Raw genomic sequence first — 24,847 nt, 5'->3', positions numbered from 1 at the left:
GTGTGTGTAATTTTTTGTGTTAATGTAATATTTTGTGTAAATGTAAGTTTTAGTGTGCATGTGTAAGTTTTTGTGTGCTTCCCAAATCATAATTTTCTGAAAGGACACACCTGTGAAAGGCTAAGAAATCTAGCTTAGAAAAGTCAAAAATAGCAAATTAACCATCCCAAATCATAGGTTTCAGTCAACACACACCTACGAATGGCTATGAAATCCTGCTCAGACAAGTCAAAAAATATCAGCCCACACACCCCCAAATCATAGGTTTCAGACATCACACACCTACGAAAGACTAAGAAATCCGGTTATGAAAAGTCAGAAATAGCAAATTACATATCCCAAATCATAGGTTTCAGACAACACTCACCTATGAACAGCTAAGAAACCTAGCTCAGAAAAGTCAAAAATAGCAAACTAGTCATCCCAAACTATATGTTTCAGACAACAAACACCTATGAAAGGCTAAGAAATCCAGCTCAGAAAAGTCAAAAATAGCAATCCACCCACCCCAAATCATAGGTTTCAGACACTACACACCTATGAAAGACTAAGAAATCCAACTCAGAAAAGCCTGAAATAGCAATCCACACATCCCAAATCATAGGTTTCAGACACCACACACCTACGAAAGACTAAGAAATCCGGTTATGAAAAGTCGGAAATAGCAAATTACACATCCCAAACTATTGGTTTCAGACAACATTCACCTACGAAATACTAGAAAACCTTAGCTCAGAAAACCCTGAAATATCAAACTACACATCCAAAAACATAGTGTTCAGACAACACAGACCTATGAATGGCTAAGAAAGCTAGCTCAGAAAAGTCGAAAATAGCAAACTACACCTCCCAAATCATAGGTTTCAGACACTACACACCTATGAAAGACTAAGAAATCCAACTCAGAAAAGCCCGAAATAGTAATTTACATATCCCAAATCATAAGTTTCAGACAGCATTCACCTACGAAATACTAAGAAACCTTAGCTCAGAAAAGTCTGAAATAGCCAACTACTCATCCCAAACTCGAAGTTTCAGACAACAAACACCTATGAGTGACTAAGAATCCTAGCTCTGAAAAGTCCAAAAAGCAAACTACACCTCCCAAATCATAATTTTCTGAAAGGACACACATATGATAGGCTAAGAAATCTAGCTCAGAAAAGTCAAAAATAGCAAATTAACCATCCCAAATCATAGGTTTCAGTCAACACACACCTACGAATGGCTAAGAAATCCAGCTCAGAAAAGTCAAAAAAATAGCAACCCACACATCCCAAATCATAGGTTTCAGACACCACACACCTACGAAAGACTATGAAATCCGGTTATGAAAAGTCGGAAATAGCAAATTACATATCCCAAATCATAGGTTTCAGACAACACTCACCTATGAACGGCTAAGAAACCTAGCTCAGAAAAGTCAAAAATAGCAAACTAGTCATCCCAAACAATAGGTTTCAGTCAACAAACACCTAGGAAAGGCTAAGAAATCAAGAACAGAAAAGTCAAAACTAGCAATCCACAAATCCCAAATCATAGGTTTCATACAACACACACCTAAGAAAGACTAAGAAATCAAGATAAGAAAAGTCATAAATAGCAAACTACATATCCCAAATCATCTGTTTCAGTCAACACACACCAACGAAAGACTAAGAAACCTAGCTCAGAAAAGTCAAAAATAGCAAACTATTCATCCCACACTATTGGTTTCAGACAACATTCACCTACGAAATACTAGAAAACCTTAGCTCAGAAAAGCCTGAAATAGCAAACTATACATCCCAAATCATAATTTTCTGACAACGCATACCTATGAAAGGCTAAGAAATCCAGCTCAGAAAAGTCGAAAATAGCAAACTACACATCCCAAATCATAGGTTTCAGACACCACCCACCTATGAAAGACTAAGAAATCCAACTCAGAAAAGTCAAAAATAGCAAACTACATATCCCAAATCATCAGTTTCACTCAACACACACCAACGAAAGGCTAAGAAACCTAGCTCATAAAAGCCTGAAATAGCAAACTACTCATCCCAAACTATTGGTTTCAGATAACATTCACCTAGGAAATACTAGGAAACCTTAGCTCAGAAAAGCCTGAAGTAGCAAACTACACATCCCAAATCATAGGTTTCAGACAACACACATCAACGAAAGACGGGTGCACGGGGAGAGCTTTTGAGGGTCTGTGGGTCCCTTGTGGGTGGGTGGTCCCTTGGGTGCTCGGGGGGACCTTTGGGGACGGGGGGTTGGGGTTTTGGGGCCGGGGGAGGGCTTGTGGGGGGCTGGGGGGGCCTTGGGGGCGTTGGGAGGGCCTTTGGGTGCCTGGGGGACATTTGGGGACCGGTGGAGGGCCTTTGGGACCCCGTTGGTCCTTTGGGAGCTCGATGGGCTTTTGGGGGGCCGGGGGATGGCCTTTGGGGGTCTGGGTGGGCCTTTGGGGCGCCGGTGACCCTTTGGGAGCTTGGGGGGCCTTTGAGTGTCCGGGGGGGCAGTTGGGGGCCTGGGGGACATTTGGGGCCGGGGGTGGGCCTTTGGGAGCGGGGGGGGCCTGTGCGGCCCGGGGGCTTCCTTCGGGGTTGGGGTAGGAGGATTGGAACCCTTTGGGGTTGGGTTAGAGGACCTCACAACACTGTTCAAATGAAACTTGTGTATTATAACGACCACAGAGTTTCACCATTAAATTCTCTTCTAAAATCTCTTCAAAATCTTCTTTTAAAATGTCTCTATCTGTTTCGCCGAAATAGTTCCATAACCTGTCTAAAACGGTTTCGCCCAAATAATCCCTAAACGCAAATTCAGCGTGTTCCTTTGTTATTGGCATCTCTGCGCTAACGCATTTCAAATTAATAGGAAACCTTTTCGCGCGCTAAAACAATTCATCGCTAAGATGTTTCTTGCCTAATTGTTTCCATGTCCTTTGGTTATTAATATCCTTTGGAGTTCGACCAGTAGAACTGTTCCCGAGGCAAAGACATTAATGATTTGGATCTATTCCTGGAGAAATGTTTCTAGGCGAAAATTTTTAAAGTCTGACCGATGATGTCATTGATTGATTGATCTGTCAAGAAAGGGGAAATTAATTTGTTGTTTCTATTGGGAATTATTGATTCACGATAGGTGAATTGAGGTCGACAGCACAGGTGTTCCAAGGTTGATGTTGTTGTTGTTGTAAGTGCACGCTCTCAGCGAACTTTATGTAAATCAAGTTCACAGGTACTACTCGTGACAGGACCATGTGGTTTATGGTTTTCCAAGTGAGAAAATTTCTGTTTTTCCAAGTGAGAAAATTCCTGTTTTTTCATTCTCAGTGAGAAAACCATATAACAGACATGAATTGCTGTTGACATCCATAAATGTGACAAAGTTCCTGTTTTTCAAATTCTCACTGACAAAAACCATTAAACATTCATGAAAAACATCAAATAAATCGACCAACACACATAACCATCCAAGAAAACATACATAAATGTGACAAAAGTCCTGTTTTTCAAATTCTCATTGACAAAAAACCATAAACCACGTGGTTCTCGTGCCAATATATGGTGTTAAAAAAAGTTATAGGTGGCAGCAGGGATGAGGGGTGGGGTCAATAGGGTCACTTCTACTAACATAAACAACCGCACAATAAATAAACAAACAAACCAAGGTAAACTGTATACAATTTGTTACGGCAGATTGTCATTTCTTCTCAGATTGATCATCATTTTCATCACCCTAGCCTCAAACGCACAAAAATATTCTTGAAACGGGCAATATTTTTGTGCTTTTGGCTCTTTGTTGGTCGATCTCTCTGCCAATTTCTTAAAAGAAGTCTCCTCATCACGAGCTAAGGATTTCCATAGCATGCGACCTAACCATCAATCTTCAGGAAACATGATAAGGAAAAGGAAATACTTGAACTCCTTTGCTCTTTTTAGGTGTAATACCCTGGCAAACCGTTTTTAATTTATTTTCCCACGATGCTACGAAGATTATTCTCTTGGTTCATATTTTTCTTGAGTAAATTGGGCAGAAATGCACATGCTAGTGAATCTTCTTCGGATCTATTAGCTGAAGGGAAGGATATAGGTGTAGAAATTATATCCTAGTTTAAATCTTTTAAATTTCGTTATTGGGTGGAATTTCAGATGATTTTTTTTTGCAACACAATAACAAAAATTGTTTTCAAAAGCTCACTTTTCCCAAAATTATCTTCCTTGGAAAAGACAGGCCATTTTTAAGAACAGTTTGATGTTTTGACGATGTTTTGAGTTAATGATTTTTTAGACTTCTTTCTATTGCATCAAAGTTTGTTTTTGAGCTGTGGCATAATTTCGTCAAAATATTTGGGGGAGGAGGGGGCAAAGCTGGAAACAATTTGCCCAAACAAAGTGAAAATGACAGTGAAAGCTAAAAAATTTATAACCATATATTACCATAAAAGCAGATATATACAATAGAAAACTGACCTGTTTCTCTGGGTACTTGGATTATGCAGGCTTATTTTAATTTTGACAAGATTTTTTTCAGGAACTAAATTTAAGCTAGGAGGGCAAACCGAAGTCTGGGGGTCAAACTTGGGTCTGTAGGGGGTAGTTTCCCTCCTGTAAAATATTAAATTATGCCCCTGTTTTTGAGCAATGAGCAGTAGCTCGCGAAAAAAAATGTATGACAAGCAAGTGAATTGTTAAAAGGACCGAAAAATTTGCCGCTCGCGACGCTTCGCGTCGCTCACGCTTTTACTTTTTTACGTTTAGATCTTCGCTATGTAAAATACTCTTATTAACAATACAATTAATTTTTTTCTCTCCAGTTATGCAAGATGCTGTGTCCTGTCAGACCCTAGGTGCGTGGAATTATTCAACGCATCTGGCGTCGTCATCATTGAACAATTTCACTCTTTTAGTTAATTCATCGTTAATATTTTACCCAGCTTAAAAAGGGAATTACACTCTATCTTGAAATAATTCCCATAATTATTTGAAGTATATTACATTGCACACCTAACCGTTAAGTATGCAGTCGAAAACTTGCAAGTCCAAGCAATCCATTAAAAACATGAAAAGTTTAATTGCTTTATTTGGAAATAAGATTATCGTTAGAATCCTGAGGTTGTTACAGTTTCATAAATATTGTAAGAACTCTGAACTTCTCGCGTATGAAGTTATGGCTTAGCAATATAAGGTAAGCAAACAAAATAATCTCTTAAGCTGTGTTTTTTCACCATTTTTTCAGTGTCTCTTCTGCAAAGGACAAAGACAATAACATTAAACACAGATCTCCTATACAGAAGATTTCCAATTTACCTTCGCAGGGACAAATGTTTTATTATGGTGTTTAGGCATTAGTCTTCAAATTAATTTACACGTTCATGACATTAATTCGCGCAGAGACTTTTTCAATTCTATGCACAGGCAATGCCATCTTTTATTTCATATGAACTCATTTCAGCAATGAAGCTCAGACAGTAATTTTGATGTTTTTTGGTTATTTGAACCATTTTTGAAGTTAAATTTATCTGGTATTAAAAAAATCCGGCATAAAAAGGTTTAACTCGTGATTTCTTTGAAAAAATCCAGGTAAGAAATCATGATTCCTTAGTAAAAATCCATTTAAATCCATGCCATTTCAAATATCCATGTAATAGGTCAAAAAATCTATGTAAACATGGATAAATTCATGGCGGTGGCAACCCGCCGCCATGAATGACACAGTAAAATTAAAGATAGTTCTTTGGCACCTACTGATGTCGGTACCGAAGGTTTTAAAGGTATCTATATTCGGGGATACCGATTGCTAATTTTAGTGCTTAGAGACATCAATAAAGAAAATTAGACAGTATGACAATATATTCACTTAGAAAAGGCCCCATTGTTTTCATACCAGTGTTGTCACCATACCATATTATCATACAGTATAATATACCAGTGTTATCACGGGTACGTGCTGAAACTGTTATGCAAGGAAAAATAATTCAATTGTGTAAATGGAATAAAAATGGGAACAAGTTTTAGTTGACGTTCTGCCTCCACCCCCTACCATCCGAAAATCATATAAAGCTATAAACATTAATACAAAATTAGAAAATTACTTTTTCTTAAGTATCTACGTTGGTTATAATCAAGAAGTGTCTATGGTGTAACCGAGAAAAGAGCAGATAAAACGTCCCAGAGCCCCCCCTCTAAACCTTTGAATCGAATTAAAGAACTTGTTTGAGCTGAGAATAATTTAATTTACACTGTCTTCAAGGATTTTATGGAGCTCCTTAGCTCCTTATATTAAAAGTCGTATTATCATATCCAATTTTAATTATTTAATGTTTATAGGGTACCGGAATTAGCAAGCTGCTATTCCAACTTTGGATACCTTGGGTCCCCAAATTAGCCAATGTTTATCCCATACTCAGAGTAGGGGGAGAGGTAATACCACAGGGGGTACAAGATCATTGACCCCCAATGAGTTAGAATACTGCCAGTACAAGATCACAGTCAATCAGAGGACTACAATACTAACTATACAAGATCACCTTTCTATTTCTAAACCAGTCAACGGTTAGAAATACTAACGGGAGAGTGACGCAACTAATATCCCTGATATTTCAGCAATGTATTTACGTAATTTCTATAACATGATTTCACCTCGTGAACATTCCGCTGACACAATTTGTCCATGGGACTTCGTTTATAAAATCCTCTTATCTGATTATCGAATATTCTTGAGTTCGTTTGAAAGCATGTATTTGATGCTTTTGTATCTCAGTCAATAAATTGAATTTGATTATCAGTTGAAACAATATAATACAGAAACTTCAAAGATGTATGGTGTTCTCGATTGTGAATTCTTCGGTTTAAAGAAGTCAGTTTGCGGTATAATATTTGAATTTGCATTTTTATTAATGGCTACAGATCATAGTGAAGTCTCTTGCTATCACCGGTACATCCACTATAATATGTATGCTTACAATAGAGACAAGTGAAGCATTACATTACGGATTATAAACAAACTTGTCAAATATGATAGAGGGATCCCCCCATTCTATAAAGGAGGGAAGGATCTATCCACAGTACAACTGGAAGATGAAGAAATATGTAGTTTTTTCGGTGTGACAGTACTCTACGTAAAAGGCAATGTACCCACTGATAAAATTTTAATTGTCAAATGCGAATTAGATATTCTATTTTTCATCTTGGAAGATTTTAGTTGCAAGATTTTTCCGTATAAAAAACAAAATCCTGAGGATGAAGTTTATCTCTCTAGCAGATCGTTTCGAATAGATATTTTTAGTAGGAATACACACATCAAATATCCCGAGAAGAAGAAGAACAGCAATACCCGTATTATAGATTGGGATCACACCAAGTGGGTGACGATTGACGAATTATTATAATGTATGACAAGATTGCTAAAAGTTGTGTATACCCCTGAAATGGGAATATCTGACATCTGGAGAAATGCTTTAAATGCAATAGTGAAGTATGTTGAGGACAATAAGTTCTATCGGTAATTGTATATGTGTAATATATTTTTGATGTAAGTATGCTCAAACTCACAATAAAATTGTTTCTAAATCTAAAATGTCCCATTTCTTTTTGTTAGATTTTTTTTTAAGTAGGTTATCGACTATTCTTGAAGTAGAACGAATCGTGGTTGGTCTAGAGTCAGCAGCGAGCAAGGACCTCAACCTCTATAGTATTTTCAAATGTTTTTGGTAGCCTTGATGGAGAATTCTCCTTCTAAACTAGCTACAATAGCAACATTTTATCTTATATTATTAGTATTTTCAAGGGTTTTTGGTCGCCTTTCTTCTAAACTAGCTATAATAACATCATTTTACCCTATACTATTAGTATTTTCAAAGGTTTTTGTAGCCTTCCTTCTAAACTAGCTACAATAGCAACATTTTATCTTATATTATTAGTATTTTCAAGGGTTTTTGGTCGCCTTTCTTCTAAACTAGCTATAATAACATCATTTTACCCTATACTATTAGTATTTTCAAAGGTTTTGGTAGCCTTGATAGAGCATTATCCTTCTAAACTAGCTACAATAACAACATTTTACCCTATCTTATATTCCTAAAGACATAGTTGGTGGGCCATTCTACTATACTGAACAAAAAAAATTGTCTCATATTTTAAAAAGATGCGTCTGGGAAAGAAATTGGCTTGAGAGACGGGTTGATTCCCCTCCAATCTCTTTTACTCTTAGAAGGGACCCTATAAGTTTTAATTTTGAATCGAATTAGCTTCTTTAAATGTTTCAAAGATGTTTCTAGCTATTATAGAGTGGTGCTGCCTATGATATTGCTCTTATGTCTTTTTAAAAACCTGCATGTATACAGTTTTTTCGTTTAATTGGAAAGCCCCCCCCCCCTAACCACTTCCTATAAGTTTCACCTTAATAATCTAAGCTTCATTAGTTACAGTAACAGTGGTTGTGATACTGAAAGCACACACATAGTGCTTTCTGGATTCTTCAGAATCCTCCCACATCTGACTCTTAAAGATCTAACTTAATAATATATATTGATCTTGGGGTTTCTAAACGAATCCATAATTTGACATAATTGTAGGGCTTGACATGCTCAATATTCCTATAGACATAGTTGCTAGACCGTTCTACTATATTCAACAAAAATAGTTGTCTCAAAATTTTAACTAGATGTGTTTGGGAAATAAATTGGCTTGAAAGACGGGTTGATTTCCCTCCAATCTCTTTTACTCTTAGAAAGAACCATAGAACTTTTTAATTTTGAATTGAATTAGCTTCTATAAATGTTTCAAAGATATTTCTAGCTATTATAAAGTGATGCTGCCTATGATATTGCTTATATGCCTTTTTGAAAACCTGCATGTACACAGTTTTTTCGTTTAATTAGACCGCCCCCTAAACGCTTGCTAGAAGTTTCAAGCTAATACTCTAAGCGTCATTAGTTACAGCAACTGTAGTTGTAGTACTAAAAGCATACACATAATGCTTTCTGGCCAGTTCAAAATCCTCCAACAACTTGCTCTTAAAGTTCTAACTTAATAATATATATTATACTCGGGGTTTCTAAACGAATCCATAATTTGACATGCTCAATATTCCTAAAGACATAGTTGCTGGACCGTTCTACTATATTGAACAAAAATAGTTGGCTTGAGAGATGGGTTGATTCCCCTCCAATATCTTGTACGCCTAAAAAGGACCCTAGAACTTGTAATTTTGAATCAAATTAGCTTTTTTAAATATTTCAAAGAGATTTCTAGCTATTATAAAATGGTGCTGCCTATGATAATGCTTATGTGCCTTTTTGAAAACCTGTGTATATACAGTTTTTTTTTGTTTAACTGGAACGTTCCCTAAACGCTTCAAAGAAGTTTCACCTTAATAATCTAAGCATCATTAGTTACAGCAACTGTAGTTGTAGTACTAAAAGCACACACATAGTGCTCTTTGGCTAGTTCAAAATCCTCCAACAGCTTACTCTTAAAGATCTAAATTAATAATATATATTGTTCTCGGGTTTTCTAAACGAATCCATAATTTGGTATAATTGTAGGGTTTTACATGCTAAATATTCCTAAAGACATAGTTGCTGGACCGTTCTACTATACTGAACAAAAATATTTGTCTCAAAATTTTAATTAGATGTGTTTGAGAAATAAATTGGCATGAGAGACGGGTTGATTCCCGTCCAATCTCTTTTACTCCTAGACAGAACCCTAGAACTTTTAATTTTGAATCGAATTAGATCTTTAAATGTTTCAAAGATATTTCTAGCCATTATTGAACGTAAATGTTCCTTTTTATTGAAAACTGAAAACTATCTCTGTCTGTGCGTCTGGACGGGGTGTTTGCTTCTCGGTGGAGATTTTCGATTTAAAAAATCAAGCTCATCTCTCTCTCTCAGACTTTGGTAAAAGTTCTTTTAACCTATCTCATTTTCTAATGCATCTGCTATGAGCCTGTTAGTAGTAGTAGTATCTATATTTCTGAAAATTCTTTTCTTACATATCCAACTTTTTAATAGATACTATAAACTTTTGACGTTCTAGGATACCCTAAAAATAATGGGAATATGTCAAAGCAATGCATAAAATATTTTTATTGAAATAATGACATGTGAAATATTAACATAAAAAATATGTTTCATACATAATTATACATTATTAATGTCATTGAACAACTTTTGACATTTTGGATCTGTTCCTTAAAATACTTCATCATGTCCTCTCTTGATGCTGTAGCTATTGTCTTCTCTTAGTTTGTAATCAGTAGAATAACCATTATCCTATTTTGTATCATACACTATTTTTACTGGGGTGTCACATAAATGTTCAATATACATTTCGTCTTTGCTATTATTCGGTTGATCAACTATATGATCAATAGTAGTAATAACGTTTGTTGGTACTTTGTTGTTCATCGATTCATATTTATATTGCTTAGTGATATTATCTGCCAGTGTCCTTTTTATATTTCCAGCAATTTCAATGTCTATTACAACATTATTTATACACAGGTAACAGTTTCGGCATGTAGACAAGATATGATTTATGATATTAGTAGAAGAGTATTCCTGTTTTCTTTTGACCTTCCGTTCAATGGTAATACCCGAAAGCTCACGATAGGCTGTAACACTGGGTAAAATTTTACCACAAGCACTAGCAAGAAGATGTCCCTCTTCATCAACTATTATTTTTATGTTGGCATTCTATTTGAGTGCGATCATATCCGGAAATCTCAATCTTGCATATTCATCACCAGACCCTGGGAATTAGTGACAATAGTTTTTATGAATCTTAAAACTACATGAAAAATGCTTGCGGCTGTACCAATTGTACTCTATGCTTGCTCATAGACACGATGCGGCTTTCCCAGCGGTACTCTATTGCTGGTTATCGACACTACCTAGTTTATTGCATGTTTATAGGTCATTAATCATTATACAGTGGAAGGATAAACACATAAGTTGTATCTTTAAAAAAGTGAAGATAGAGCATTTTAAGAAAGTTTGTTCACATGATAGTATTACTGTAGCATTGAATGCTGACAAGGAGAAGTATTTGAACTATGAAACAAGTACAAGTGGTAGCACTAGTGGAAATGTATGCGTGCATTATCATGACAGAAAGGAATTAAATTTCTTTGGAGTACCAAACAATTCAACTCTCATGATGGTGGATATGCGAGATTGAAATCTCCGGAGATGATTGCACTCAAAGAGAATGCCAACATAAAAATAATGGTTGATGAAGAGAGGCATCTTCTTGCTAGTGCTTAAGGTAACATGTTACCCAGTGTTGCACCCCATTGTCAGCTTTCGAGTATTAGCATTCAACGGAACATCAAAAGAAGACAGGCATACTCTTCAACTAATATCATAAACCATATCTTGTCTACGTGCAGAAACTGTTACCTGTGTAAAAATAATGTGGTAATAGACAGTGAAATTGCTGGAAAAATAAAAAGGACATAAATACCACTGGCAATGAACCAATGGCAATGGCAGAAAATACCACTAAGGAATATAAAGATGAATCGATGAACAATAAAGTGCCAACGGATGTTATTACTGCTATTGATCATATAGTCAGTGAACCTAATAATAGCAAAGACGAAAAGTATATTGATCATTTAGGTGACACCACAGTAAAAATGGTGTATGACACAAAATGGAATAATGATTATTCTACTGATTACGAACTAAGAGAAGACAATAGCTACAGTATCAAGAGAGAACACGATGAAGTATTTTATGGAACAGATTCAAAATGTCCAAGTTTGTTCAATGACATTAATTACGTACTATAATGTATGAAACATATTTTTTATGTTAATATTCTACATGTCATTATTTCAATAGAAATATTTTATGCATTACATTGACATATTCCCATTATTTTAGGGTATGCTAGAACGTCAAACGTTTAGAATATATATTAAAAAGTTGGTGATGTATGGAAAGGAATTTTCAAGAATAAAGGTACTACTACTACTAACAGGCTCACAGCAGGCATATCAGAAAATGAGATAGATTAAAATGACTTTAACCAAAGTCTGAGAGAGAGAGATGAACTGAATTTTTTAACTTCAAAATCTCAACCGACAAGCAAACACCCCGTCCAGACACACAGACAGAGAGAGTTTTCAGTTTTCAGAAACAGGAACATTCACGTTCTATAATGGATAGAAATATCTTTGAAACATTTAAAGAAGCTAATTCAATTCAAAATTAAAAGTTCTAGGAACCTTTCTATGAGTAAAAAAGATTGGAGGGGAATCAACCCGTCTCTCATGCCAATTTATTTCCCAAACACATCTAGTTAAAATTTTGAGACAGCTATTTTTGTTCAGTATAGTAGAACGGTCCCGCAACTATGTCTTTAGGAATATTGAGAATGTCTAACCCTAAAATTATACTAAATCATGGATTCATATAGAAAACCCGAGGATAGTATTTATTATTAAATTAGATCTTTAAGAGTAAGTTTTGGGAGGATTTTGAACTAGCCAGAAAGCACTATGTGTATGATTTTAGTACTACAACTACAGTTGCTGTAACTAATGACGCTTAAAGTATTGAGGGGATTTTCATAGGACACGTTTAGGGGGCGTTCCAATTAAACGAAAAAAACTGTATACATGCAGGTTTTCAAAAAGGCATATAAGCATTATCATAGGCAGCACCACTCTATAATAGCTAGAAATATCTTTGAAACATTTAAAGAAGCTAATTCGATTCAAAATTAAAAGTTCTAGGGTCCTTTCTAAGAATAAAAGAGATTGGAGGCGAATCAACCCGTCTCTCAAGCCAATTTGTTTCCCAAATAGATCTAGTTAAAATTTTGAGACAACTATTTTGGTTCAGTATAGTAGAACGGTCCAGCAACTATGTCTTTAGGAATATTGAGCATGCCAAATTATGGATTCGCTTAGAAAATCCAATAACAATATATATTATTAAGTTAGATCTTTAAGAGTAAGTTGTGGGAGGATTTTGAACTAGCCAGAAAGCACTATGTCTATGCTTTTAGTACTACAACTACAGTTGCGGTAACTAATGACGCTTAAGGAATTAAGGTGAAACTTCTAGGAAACGTTTAGGGGGCGTTCCAATTAAACGAAAAAAAGTGTATACATGCAGGTTTTCAAAAAGGCACATAAGCCATATCATAGGCAACATCACTCTATAATAGCTAGAAATATCTTTGAAACATTTAAAGAAGCTAAGTCGATTCAAAATTAAAAGTTCTAGGGTCCTTTATAGGACTAAAAAGATTGGAGGGGAATCAACCGGTCTCTCAAGCCAATTTATCGCCCAAACAAGTCTAATTAAAATTTTGAGACAACTATTTTTGTTCAGTATAGTAGAACTTTCCAGCAACCATGTCTTTAGGAATTATGAGCATGTCAAATTATGGATTCATTTAGAAAACCCGATAACAATATTTATTATTAATTTAGATCTTTAAGAGTAAGTTGTGGTAGGATTTTGAACTAGCCAGAAAGCACTATGTGTATGATTTTAGTACTACAACTACAGTTGCTATCACTAATGACGCTTAGAGTATTGAGGTGAATTTTTTAGGACACGTTTAGGGGGCGTTCCAATTAAACGAAAAAAACTGTATACATGCAGGTTTTCAAAAAGGCACATAAGCAATTTCATAGGCAGCATCACTCTATAATAGCTAGAAATATCTTTGAAACATTTAAAGAAGCTAATTCAAAATTAAAAGTTATAGGGTCCTTTCTAAGAGTAAAAGAGATTGGAGGGCAATCAACCCGTCTCTCAAGCCAACTTATTTCCCAAACACATCTAGTTGAAATTTTGAGACAACTTTTTTTGTTCAGTTTAGTAGAACGGTCCAGCAACTATGTATTTAGGAATATTGAGCATGTCAAATTATGGATTCGAATATAAAACCAGAGAATAGTACATATTATTAAATTCGGTCTCTAAGAGTAAGTTGTGGGAGGATTTTGAACAAGCCAGAAAGCAATATGTGAAGGCTTTCAGTACCACAGCCATAGTTGCTGTAACTAATGACACTTAGAGTATTAAGGTGAAACTTCTAGGAAGCGTTTAAGGGAGGGGGCGTTCAAATTAAACAAAAAAATTGTATACATGCAGGTTTTCAAAAAGGTATATAAGCAAAATCATAGACAGCACCACTCTATAATAGCTAGAAATATCTTTTAAACATTGAAAGAAGCTAATTCGATTCAAAATTAAAAGTTATAAGGTCCTTTCTAAGAGTAAAAGAGATTGGAGGGGAATCAACCCGTCTCTGAAGCCAATTTATGTCCCAGACACATCTTTTTAAAATTTGAGACAACTATTTTTGTTCAGTGTAGTAGAACGGTCCAGCAACTATGTCCTTAGGAATATAATATAGGGTAGAATGTTGCTATTGTAGCTAGTTTAGAAGAAAGGCTACCAAAAACCCTTGAAAATACTAATAGGATAGGGTAAAATGTTGCTATTGTAGCTAGTTTAGAAGGAGAAAGATCCATTAAGACCACCAAAAACCCTTGAAAATACTATAGAGGTTGAGGTCTTTGCTCGCTGCTGACTCTAGACAAACAACAACTCGTTCTACTTCAAGAATATTAGATAACCTACCTAAAAAAAATCTAACAAAAAGAAATAGAACATTTTCGATTTCGAAACAATTTTATTGTGAGTTTGAGCATAATTACATCAAAAATATATTACACATATACAATTACCGATAGAACTTATTGTCCTCAGTATACTTCACTATTGCATTTAAAGCATTTCTCCAGATGTCAGATATTTCCATTTCAGGGATATACACAACTTTTAACAACCTCGTCATACATTATAATAGTTCATGATTCGTCACCCACTTAGTGTGATCCCAATCTATATCACGGGTTTTGTTGTTCTTCTTCTTCTTGGGATGTCTTATATATGTATCCCGAGATAAAATATTTATCCGTACCGATCTGCTAGAGAGATGAACTTTATCCTCAGGATTTTGTTTAATATACGGAATAATCTTGCAACTAAAATCTTACATATTGAAAAAGGGAATATCTAATTCGCATTTCACAATTAAGATTTTACCTGTTGTTATATTACCTTTTACGTAGAGTAATGTCACACAAAAGCTGCATATTTCTTCAACTTCCTGTTGTACCGTGGATAGATCCTTCCCTCCTTCATAGAATGGGGGGATCCCTTTATCATATTAGCCTAGTTTGTTTATAATTCGTAATGTCATACTCCACTTGTCTCTATTGTAAGCATACATATTATAGTTGATGTGCCAGTGATAGCAAGAGACTTCACTATGATCTCTAGCCAATAATAAGAATGCATATTCAAAAATTACACCTCAATCTGACTTCTTAAAAACCAATGGATTCACAATCTTGAACACCATACATCTTTGAAGTTTCTGTATTATATTGATTCAACTGATAATCAAATTGAATTTATTGACTGAGATACAAAAGCATAAAATACATGCTTTCAAACGAACTCAAGAATATTCGATAACCAGATAAGAGGATTTTATAATAGTTAGTAGTGTATTCCTCTGACTGGCTGTAATCTTGTACTGGCAGTATTCTAACTCATTGGAGGTCAATGATCTTGCACCCTCTGTGGTATTACCTCTCCCCCTACTCCTTAGATCCCAAGGTTCCTTGGGATCTTGCCGGCCTGAGTGCCGATGATCCGATTTTAGAAAAACCTATAGTAAATAAAAAAAGAATATGAGAGTTTAGAAATTCTAAATTCTTCATGACGAATTCGTGTTAGTAGAACATGGAGTCACTCCTCCCTCCTTTATTAGTGCGAAAAATTATGCTCGTTACTTAAAAATTGAATTCCTTAATTTGGGAGCTGTAGGACCTGCGTCATGGTCCGGTAATTTTCTTTACTTGTACAATAACTATAAAAAATTTAAATATCCAGTCCCCTGGAAAGGGGGTGGAACCCAACTGAAATGGAGTTCTCGCTGTATCCTGTTTAAAAGGTAGCCTTTGTCTTAAAATTATGATAGTTGGATACATTTGTAAAATGCTTGTCGTCGCTCTTTCAGACTGAACGAGTGGTCCTCCAAACCTTTCAGTTTGTAATAAAAGGTGAAACTTTTTTTCAAAACCATATTTTATCAAAGGAAGGATACAAAAGAAAGGTTGGGCGTAAAAACAAAATTAAACTGAAGTCAACACTCTTGAGTAATCGTTTTCGAAAAACTCTTTTAATGGTAATGTTGCCGTGAATGTCCGAAATACCTTTTTATCTCCCTGGATTTAGTTAGTGTTGCCAGTCAACTTTTTTAGTTTAATGCAAGGTTTGATGATGACAGGATAGGTTAGATTAGGTTAGGCTGGGCTACGTTAGGTAAAGTTAGTTTTTTAACACCTTTCTGATATTTGTAACCAAATTTAACCTAATCTAACCAAATCTAATTTAATACAACCAAACCTAACTTTGAGTTTTGCCATCATACCTTTGTCATCTCTACCATATTGGATTACCATTATAATCCAACTAGAAAAAAACGAATTTCGGACATTAACCGGTGAATCTCGACATTAACCTGATTTTGGACATTCACGGTAACACTAGTAGGCTACTTTTGCAAGACTCTTGACACAATAAAATACTGAAATGAAAATAGATAGATGATAGTTGTCTACTGTCACACGTAGATCTATAGCCTACATTCTTCCTTACTTTAAGTTAAAGTTTTTGGAAAGTAAAACTTTTCGATAGACATAATGTGAACTCGTGCTCTAACTCATTTTGAATGGTGAACTGGCATTGGCTTTATGGCAAATGGGCCAGTGGATTCATAAGAACCCTTTTAACTTATGCTGGAGCCAGATTAGAGTCACATTTGTCGATTGATTTCGGTTTTGATTGATCAACGACAAGTATAGAGGATCCCATTCTACTTCTCTTCGATCGATTGCAAGCTTGTTGCAGATCCATTCAACTACTTTCGTCTTTTTTTGTTATCGATTTTCGATTGATTAATGTGATTGATGTTAGGGTCGGCAGTTGGTTGTCTGTAGCTCGGTAGTTGGAAAAGATGGAAATCCGAAACTTTATCCCAGTAGAAGGATCTTGAATTAGAGAAAAGAATTTCTCTGAAGTTTCTAAAATGTCTTGTAGTTTCCCGAGATAAAGAATAAAAATCATTACTATTAGCCTACTAAATGGCACAAAAAAAACGGAACCAACTAGCTCCGAAAGCAAACTTGTTAGAGTCAAATCTAAGTTGGAACAAGTCTTATCACTTACCCGTCATTAACTGAGTAAATAAATAAAAAAAATTGTCTCAATACTAGCAACCTCTAAAACAATCCTTGGAACTGGGGGTTTTATGCAAGACATTAAGTCAGTCTTATGCTTCTGTAATATTTTTGATTTTATTTTTCCAGCCTAAGGTTTAAGGTTCTCATATGAATGCCATCCCTCGGAACACTCAATTTGGATTTTCAATAACAATTTTAAACTGTTTATCTTAGTTGTTATAGATCATGACTTCTTTAATATTGGGATGAATTTTTAATAATGGTTGTACTTGCTGTGACCCGAAAGTTATTATTTTGGTCGGCATAAATATATTTTGTTTTAATTTAAATACTTTGGTTACTCTACTGATGATGATGCCTGACTAAGTCATCGAAATATCTAAAACAGTGGTTTCCAACCGATTTTGAGCCATGTCCCCCCTAGGCATTTCTAAAATCCTAATACCCCCCCCCGTGATATTCAAACTTTGATACACAAAATTTTTCACATATGTACCTGAAGGAGGTTTAAAAGGCCACTAACTTGGTATCTTTTTTCGAGTTGTCATCTAGGCACAATACAAATGATAATTTGTGTCTGTGTATAATACCTTTAATACAAAGTGCGACATCATTGCAATACTATCATGTATTTTTTGCTCCTTAAATGTATATGAATGTGAAGTCATTCACATCTAGAGTAGAGTCAGCCGGAGGGTGCAGTTCCTGTACATGACCCATTACAATGCTGCCATGTCCCACCTGTGGGGCCTGTGCCGCACTTTGGGAATCACCGACCTAGAGCTTTTGTATATATTAGTTTCACCGTCTAATAAAAGGTTATATCCGTATTTGGAACTCTTATTTGTTTCGTCGAAGGAAAGGCAGTTGGGTCATGGAAGGGATGCCAACGTCGTATATATGGGGATAATAGATCAACTTAATTCAGCAAAATTCTATTTGCAATTTGAAGAATAGAAGATAAACTCAACAACTATAAATTCAGAAATATTTCATTTTTAATTGGAAGAAAAGAAGATTGTACCGCCTTTATTAAAAATTCAACGCAATATTAAAGAAGGCAAGACAGTTAATGAACTGTCTGATCCAATAGACCGGAAACTTGCTGTGACCAGAAAGTTATTATTTTGCTCAGCATAAATATATTTTGTTTTAATTTCAATACTTTAGTTACTCTACTGATAATGATGACTGACTGTGTCATCGGAATATCTAGCGCTTTTGTATATATTTACTTCACTGTCTGACAAAAGGACATATCCCTATTTGGAACTCTGTAGTATTAGTAACAGTAGTACTGGTAGTAGTAGTAGTAGTAGTAATAGTAGTAGTAGTAGAAGTAGTGATAGCAGGAGTAGTAGTAACAGTAACAGCAGCAACATTAGTAGCAGTAGCCGTATGTACATATTGCCTTTTGTAAAGTTTCAGCTTGATACGGTACGCCGTTCCTGAGATTTTGCTGAGACTCCCTTTTGACGGTCTGTATGTACGTATGTTCTGACGGTATGTTTTTATTTAGTTCAAATTCCCCCTCATCATTTCCTAAAATTTTCAGTTCAATTTTCTCAGCCATAGCAGCAGTCGCTAGAGAAGCAGTGTTGTAGTATCAGTAGCAGAAGTAGTAGCAGCAGCTAAGGTAGTAGTAGTAGTAGTAATTGCCCGAATATTGCCTTTTGCGTCAATTGATCTTTTCCTTCACCGTATTAGATCAGGAGTTAAGCAGTGTTTCGTTCTGTCCCCATTTATACTGATCATTTTGATTGACTTTGTCCTAAGGAGCACAGCAAATGCAATGGGAGAATACGGAATCCAATGGGAAAGTAAAATCTTCCTAGACTTAGATTATGCTAATGATAGAAGTGTCTTTGATAAAATAGTTAGCAAAATAAATGAGCTTTTAGAGGTTTTGCGAGTTCGGGCTCCAAAAATAGGTTTGAAAATCAATGTCAAGAAGACTAAGTCGCTAAGAATAGGAATAGGTTAAGGTGAAGAGGTGATGCTTGGCAACGAGACGATCAATCAAGTGGACATCTTCACTTACCTACGTAGTATTATTATTAAAGAATATTTTGTATTTTGTCACAACATATTGGTTTTTACGACTACACTTTTGAATCATTGAGGGAGGAGGGCAGTGGTTGCACATTAGCAATTTTTGTTGATACTTTTCTTCTGTTTATATTATTAAATCATATTTTCCACGCAAAACAGTTTTTTCAAGTTATGATCCTATCATCTGTATTAAATTATCTATAATACTTGATTGATTTTTCTGGCCACCAGAATCAGCAACTGGCATTCCTGGTTTAAAACGCCTTCAAATTTGTTGTGTACCAAAATTAGCAAACTTGTTTTCCCACTTGGGTCCATTGGGATTCAACCCGGGTGTCTGAGAAATAACTTTGCTGTATCTGATTTTTTTTTTTTTTCAATTAAAATGTGTCCTAAATCAACTCTACCCTACCTAATTAAAAATCAAAGCTATGTTCGGAATTTCAATATGTACGTCCCATCACCCTATCCCCAGTTTAATTTGAACAGGGTTGTTTCTGCGTAGTATGTTTCAAAGTATTTTTATTCAAATGAATCTTGAATATTGGACAGAAAATGTTTGCTAGAATTAAGTAACTGGTAATATCAGTAATTGCTAATCTGAAAAGTATGATCTGGTAAGTATACACTATGAGTAAGAAGAGAAGTTTAAAAGTTATAACGTTTAGTGAATTGGTAAGAAATGCTGAACAGCTGTCTATCTATCAAATTGTTAGAATATAAAACAGCGTTTTAAAGTCGTTTTAGTCACAAGTAATGTGGTTTTCTAGTTAAACTAACGACTGTAAATTCTTTTTCAGGCTGCTGAAAAGCAAGATACAGCGATCTACTATCCCTCAGATAAGTACCCCTCAACTGCTGATAAGAGAGAGGCATTTTGTGGAAATATCTAAGAGACGTTTGTTGACCGCAAAAGCTACAAATATTCAAAACTCTGTGCTCACTGTCATGGCACCATCTAAGTCCTCAAAGCTACAACTAAACAATCTAAAAAAATATTCCAGCCAACCTTGTACCCCTGTTGGAACACCAGGAACGCCTCCAAAGTCCCCACGCACTCCACCAGGAGAAAACCAAGATCAGAATTTTATTGTTGGAGTATTTGTCAAATCTACTAACTGCTGGAATGTAGCCAAGCTAACAAGAAAATTTAGTAAATTATTTACGGGTCATGACCCAAATTTTTCCTCACTGCCCGACATCCCACATTCAACTTCTCCTGCGAGATTAAATCGTTTATCTCGGTCACCATCTAGTGATAGTTTAGAAGGGTTGACAGAAGTACATTTATGCCCAACTGCACAGCAAGAAGTTACGCAGGTTTCTGAATCGTCGGATGGCTTGGATCCTTTGGATATAGTTTAAAGCCTCATAACCCTTTTTTGTATAAGAAAGGGGGTGGGTTTGACTAAGGAAGACATCTTTTCTTGTCCAATATATAATCAAAAACCACAAAATTTTCAACAATTTTGTATAGTACACACTGGGGTTCTTTTTTCACCAAACTTGCTCCTGGTAGCAATGTTACTACCGCTTCTTTTTTTCTTTTCTTTTTCTTCCACTAGCCACATGAATGAATTTAAGCAAATGGAGTCTGGAATTGAACCATTTCATCCTCCAAAAATTTATCAGAGATTTATCAAGATGACGCGAACTAATCTTGTGATGGGCAAGGTTGCACATTTGAGTACCATTCCAGTTTTTTGAAAACGTACACTTGTCAATGAAGTGTCTTGTCCAAAAAAGTAGGAATCGAGATTTCAGCTCATTCCTTTTAAATGGTCAATTAAAATTCGTCATACGAAAGCAGCTGATTCTTTTGTCCATCGACTGGTGATTGTGGTGATGCAAGAACTAGTTCTTCCAGATGCAGTCAGAAGTCAAAAGCACTGCTACATTTATGTGCTGTAGTAAAAAACAAATAACATATAAATGGGAGTTTACCGCTATAGAACGATAATAAAGATTATACGAGTCTAACAAATTGAGACAATGGGGTAAAAACATAGATAAAATGCAGTAATAAAGTTATAATAAAGAATTTAAAATGACGAAAATACACTTTTAAGAGGATACGATATCTTAGTCATTTTTAAAGTCTCAGTGTCGGCTGAACGTCACAAAGACAAAGGCAACATTAGCATATTCTCCCAGGGAACTAGCCATCATCGTAAGCTGTTGAGAATTTGTGGTTTGACTGTGCTATTTGATTGAAAACAAAACGAAATTTAATGTCCTTTTTGTCGAGATACGTGCCAGTCAAAGTTGTTAGCACTACAGGGAACTCCCAAAGCTGCCAAATTACTCAAATGATGTTTATTTTGAGCTGATTCCTACTCACTTTCCTAGAAAATAAGCTAGACAATTTTCCTGAACTTTAAATAAAAAGTTCTGAACTTTGAAAGAAACTTCTAAACACAAAATTCACATTTATTGATGATGTAACCTTCATTAAACTTGAATGTCTCTATCTCTGGGACAAAAGGGAAGAAGTTAAATTGTTTTTTTTTTCTAGGAAATTAGATGTCGACTTTTAGTTTTCTATGCTCTTATTGAAGATTTATAGGTTTTGGTAACACCGCTCAATCAATTCTAAATGGTTTATCGTAATAAACTAAAAAAATTTAAAATGGACGAGATAGAGGGTAATCCTTTAAGATACCGCATCACCTTAAGCAGTTGATCATTATTATGATATAGAATTATTTAATTGGATCTGAGACCCTTATCAGGGAATAGTTATATCCTAGAATTTTATCTCATTTAAACATTGATCATACCGCCAAAACATTCAAAATTTTAAGCTTAGTTCTTAGTTTTGGAAAATAGAGATCAAGTCGATTTAAAATAAGCTAAAATTTTATTAATAAAAATAAGAAATTAGAAACATAACATCCAAAATCAAGCATGCTTGATGACTGCTGGTGTCGTGCTATATTTTATTTTTATAATATCTGGTATCCAATTACGTAATAAATCCAAAGTCACGGCAAATACCTATAAGGCATGAAGCAACATTTTTCTCTCTGTATGATATTGCCAAATCAAAAAGGTGTTTTTCATATCCTTATATTCCATACATCCAAAATTATATTTTACACGAACAATTAAAAAACAGGAATATACGAAAAAAATTTCTTACATGTGGCCTCGCAAAAAGATCTATGCCTGTATATGTAGGGGGCAAAACAGGAACTGAGAAATGTACATGTAGGTGCTATAAAACTAAATCAACACGTTAAAAAACAAAAAACAAAAACAAAAAACATTCAAATAAAAAACTGTTGCCCATCATTCAAAACCAAGCCATGAGAGATGCTGCGCACAAGGCAAAAACCACTTGCAACAAAAAGAAAATCCAACCCACCCCAGAGACCTACATCCCATGATAATAATAAAAATAATAATAATAATAATAATTATAATATGAAGGAAAATATATTTCATCTAGATATTAAAAAATGTTAAAAAAAAAAATTGAAGCTACCAAATGAATAACATTCTCGAGCCGACTCAGGAACGTCGGCTCGTATTTCACACAGTAGGAAAAGTGGTTAGAAATCTTATTTAGCAACTAGCGTCTAAGAAGAAACCTAGAGAGAATATCAAAAGGTGATAAATACTAAATTTTGATTAATTGCATCAATCGTCTGAGTAAGAAAGTTTTTAAATAAATCAGGATGATCCTCGAGTTGGGAAGTCTAAAAATTTTTGTTCGAACAGTAAACTCCCATTTATCTTGCTCATTTCATTTAGTAAACTGCCATTAAAAATGGCAGTATAACTTCCAATTTCAATTCAAATGAGCCCCTTCTGAAGTTTGTACGACTACTCATTCCATAAAAACCTTATATGCCCCTAGGGCATTACTTACAACCTTGCCCCAGGGCTCTGGGGGTTGTGTCAACCCTGGAGGCATTCCTACACGTTATGTGGATCATTATGAACAAAATGTCTATCTCCCAATTTCAATTAGATACATTTGGTGAAAAGAGGGGTAGTTAGGGAGGAGGTAGTTGCACCCCATCACTTTTGACCCTGAAAAGGGAGCTAGAACTTTCATTTTTCAGTCAAACGAGTCTCCTCTAAAGTCTATACAACCATCCCTTTCATATAAACCTTAAATACCCCCGGGGAATAACTTACAACATTTGCCCCCAGGCTCTGAGGTTTGTTATATGATATTTGGCTCTGAGGTTTGTTATATGAAAGCCTTGTTATATGATATTTGGAGTATTTGGGATAGAATGGCTATCTCAAAATCTCTATTAGATTAATTTCAGAAAAATATTATGTGTGTGTGTGTGGGAGGGGGAGTTAGCTGCCCTCCGATCACTTTGACTCTTAAAAAGTGGGCTATAGTTTCTGATTTCCAATCCAATGAGCGCATTTTGATGTTTATACGTTAAAAAACAAAAAAAAACAAAAAACATTCAAATAAAAAACTGTTGCCCATCATTCAAAACCAAGCCATGATAGATGCTGCGCACAAGGCAAACACCACTTCCAACAAAAAGAAAATGCAACCCGCCCCAGAGACCTACATCCCATGATAATAATAATGATAATTATAATAAAAAGGAAAATATAATTCATCTAGACATTAAAAAATGTTAAAAAAAAAATTGAAGCTACCAAATGAGTAACATTCTCGAGCCTACTCAGGAACGTCGGCTCGTATTTCACACAGTAGGAAAAGTGGTTAGCAATCTTATTTAGCAACTAGCGTCTAAGAAGAAACCTAGAGAGAATATCAAAAGGTGATAAATACTCAATTTTGATTAATTGCATCAATCGTCTGAGTAAGAAAGTTTTTACATAAATCAGGATGATCCTCGAGTTGGGAAGTCTAAAAATTGTTTGTTCGAACAGTAAACTCCCATTTGTCTTGCTGTCAATTGCATTAAACGGGACACATTTCAACACTTTTTCTCTCTTTTTTTGTTCTTCTAAGCTGCTACAGATTCAAGTTATTTACTACTGATTTGTGGTAAATATGTATTTTAGCCTTAAAAACTATAAAAATTGAACTGATATGCAATTTCGCAACAAATTACGTTTTATCTATATATTTGTGATATCTTGCATAGTTCCATGGTCTATTGCAATAATCGTGTAGTATTTTGTTTATTAGACTTTGTATATTATATTTCAGTTTAATTGAATTGTTCTTTTTGTCGACTTTTTAGGTGCTAATACAATTGGCTAAATTTCAATTTCTGAAATAAATTCTTCCAGAATGTTATATTCTTCTGCTCTGCCGTCCTTAGAATGGAAAAATTATTAATATTATTAATGTAATTATTCTTAAAAAATTCTATATGTTGTAGGAATATCACAGTTAGTTTAACTTTACCTTTAGCTGTATCGAACTGTATCTTGGCATAACAATTCCACAAAATTATGGTATCTTTGTTTATTATGCTTGAGATATTGCCAATAATTCACCAAAAACGTGTTTTTGCTTTTATAGCACCTAACCGTTCGTGGAACCGAATTGCAAATAAAAAACCAT

The 24,847-nt window shown here is 35.0% G+C and overlaps 1 protein-coding gene across 1 annotated transcript in view; it reads left to right on the top strand.

Moving 5' to 3' along the window:
- The window catches only part of LOC148947602 (uncharacterized), an 89,353-nt gene extending 64,837 nt beyond the window's left edge, over nt 1–24,516 (top strand). The window contains exon 3 of the mRNA XM_089095317.1: nt 20,133–24,516. Coding sequence (XP_088951443.1) covers nt 20,133–20,697 — 565 coding nt within the window. The 3' untranslated portion in view covers nt 20,698–24,516. The remainder of the gene's footprint in view (nt 1–20,132) is intronic.
- The last annotated feature ends 331 nt before the right edge of the window (nt 24,517–24,847 follow it).

This window comes from Artemia sp. Qi Xiang Cuo, chromosome 10 (genome assembly GCF_049724085.1).
Source record: "Artemia sp. Qi Xiang Cuo chromosome 10, ASM4972408v1, whole genome shotgun sequence".
NCBI lineage: Eukaryota > Metazoa > Arthropoda > Branchiopoda > Anostraca > Artemiidae > Artemia > Artemia sp. Qi Xiang Cuo.
This window is presented reverse-complemented; position numbering and strand designations above follow the sequence as displayed.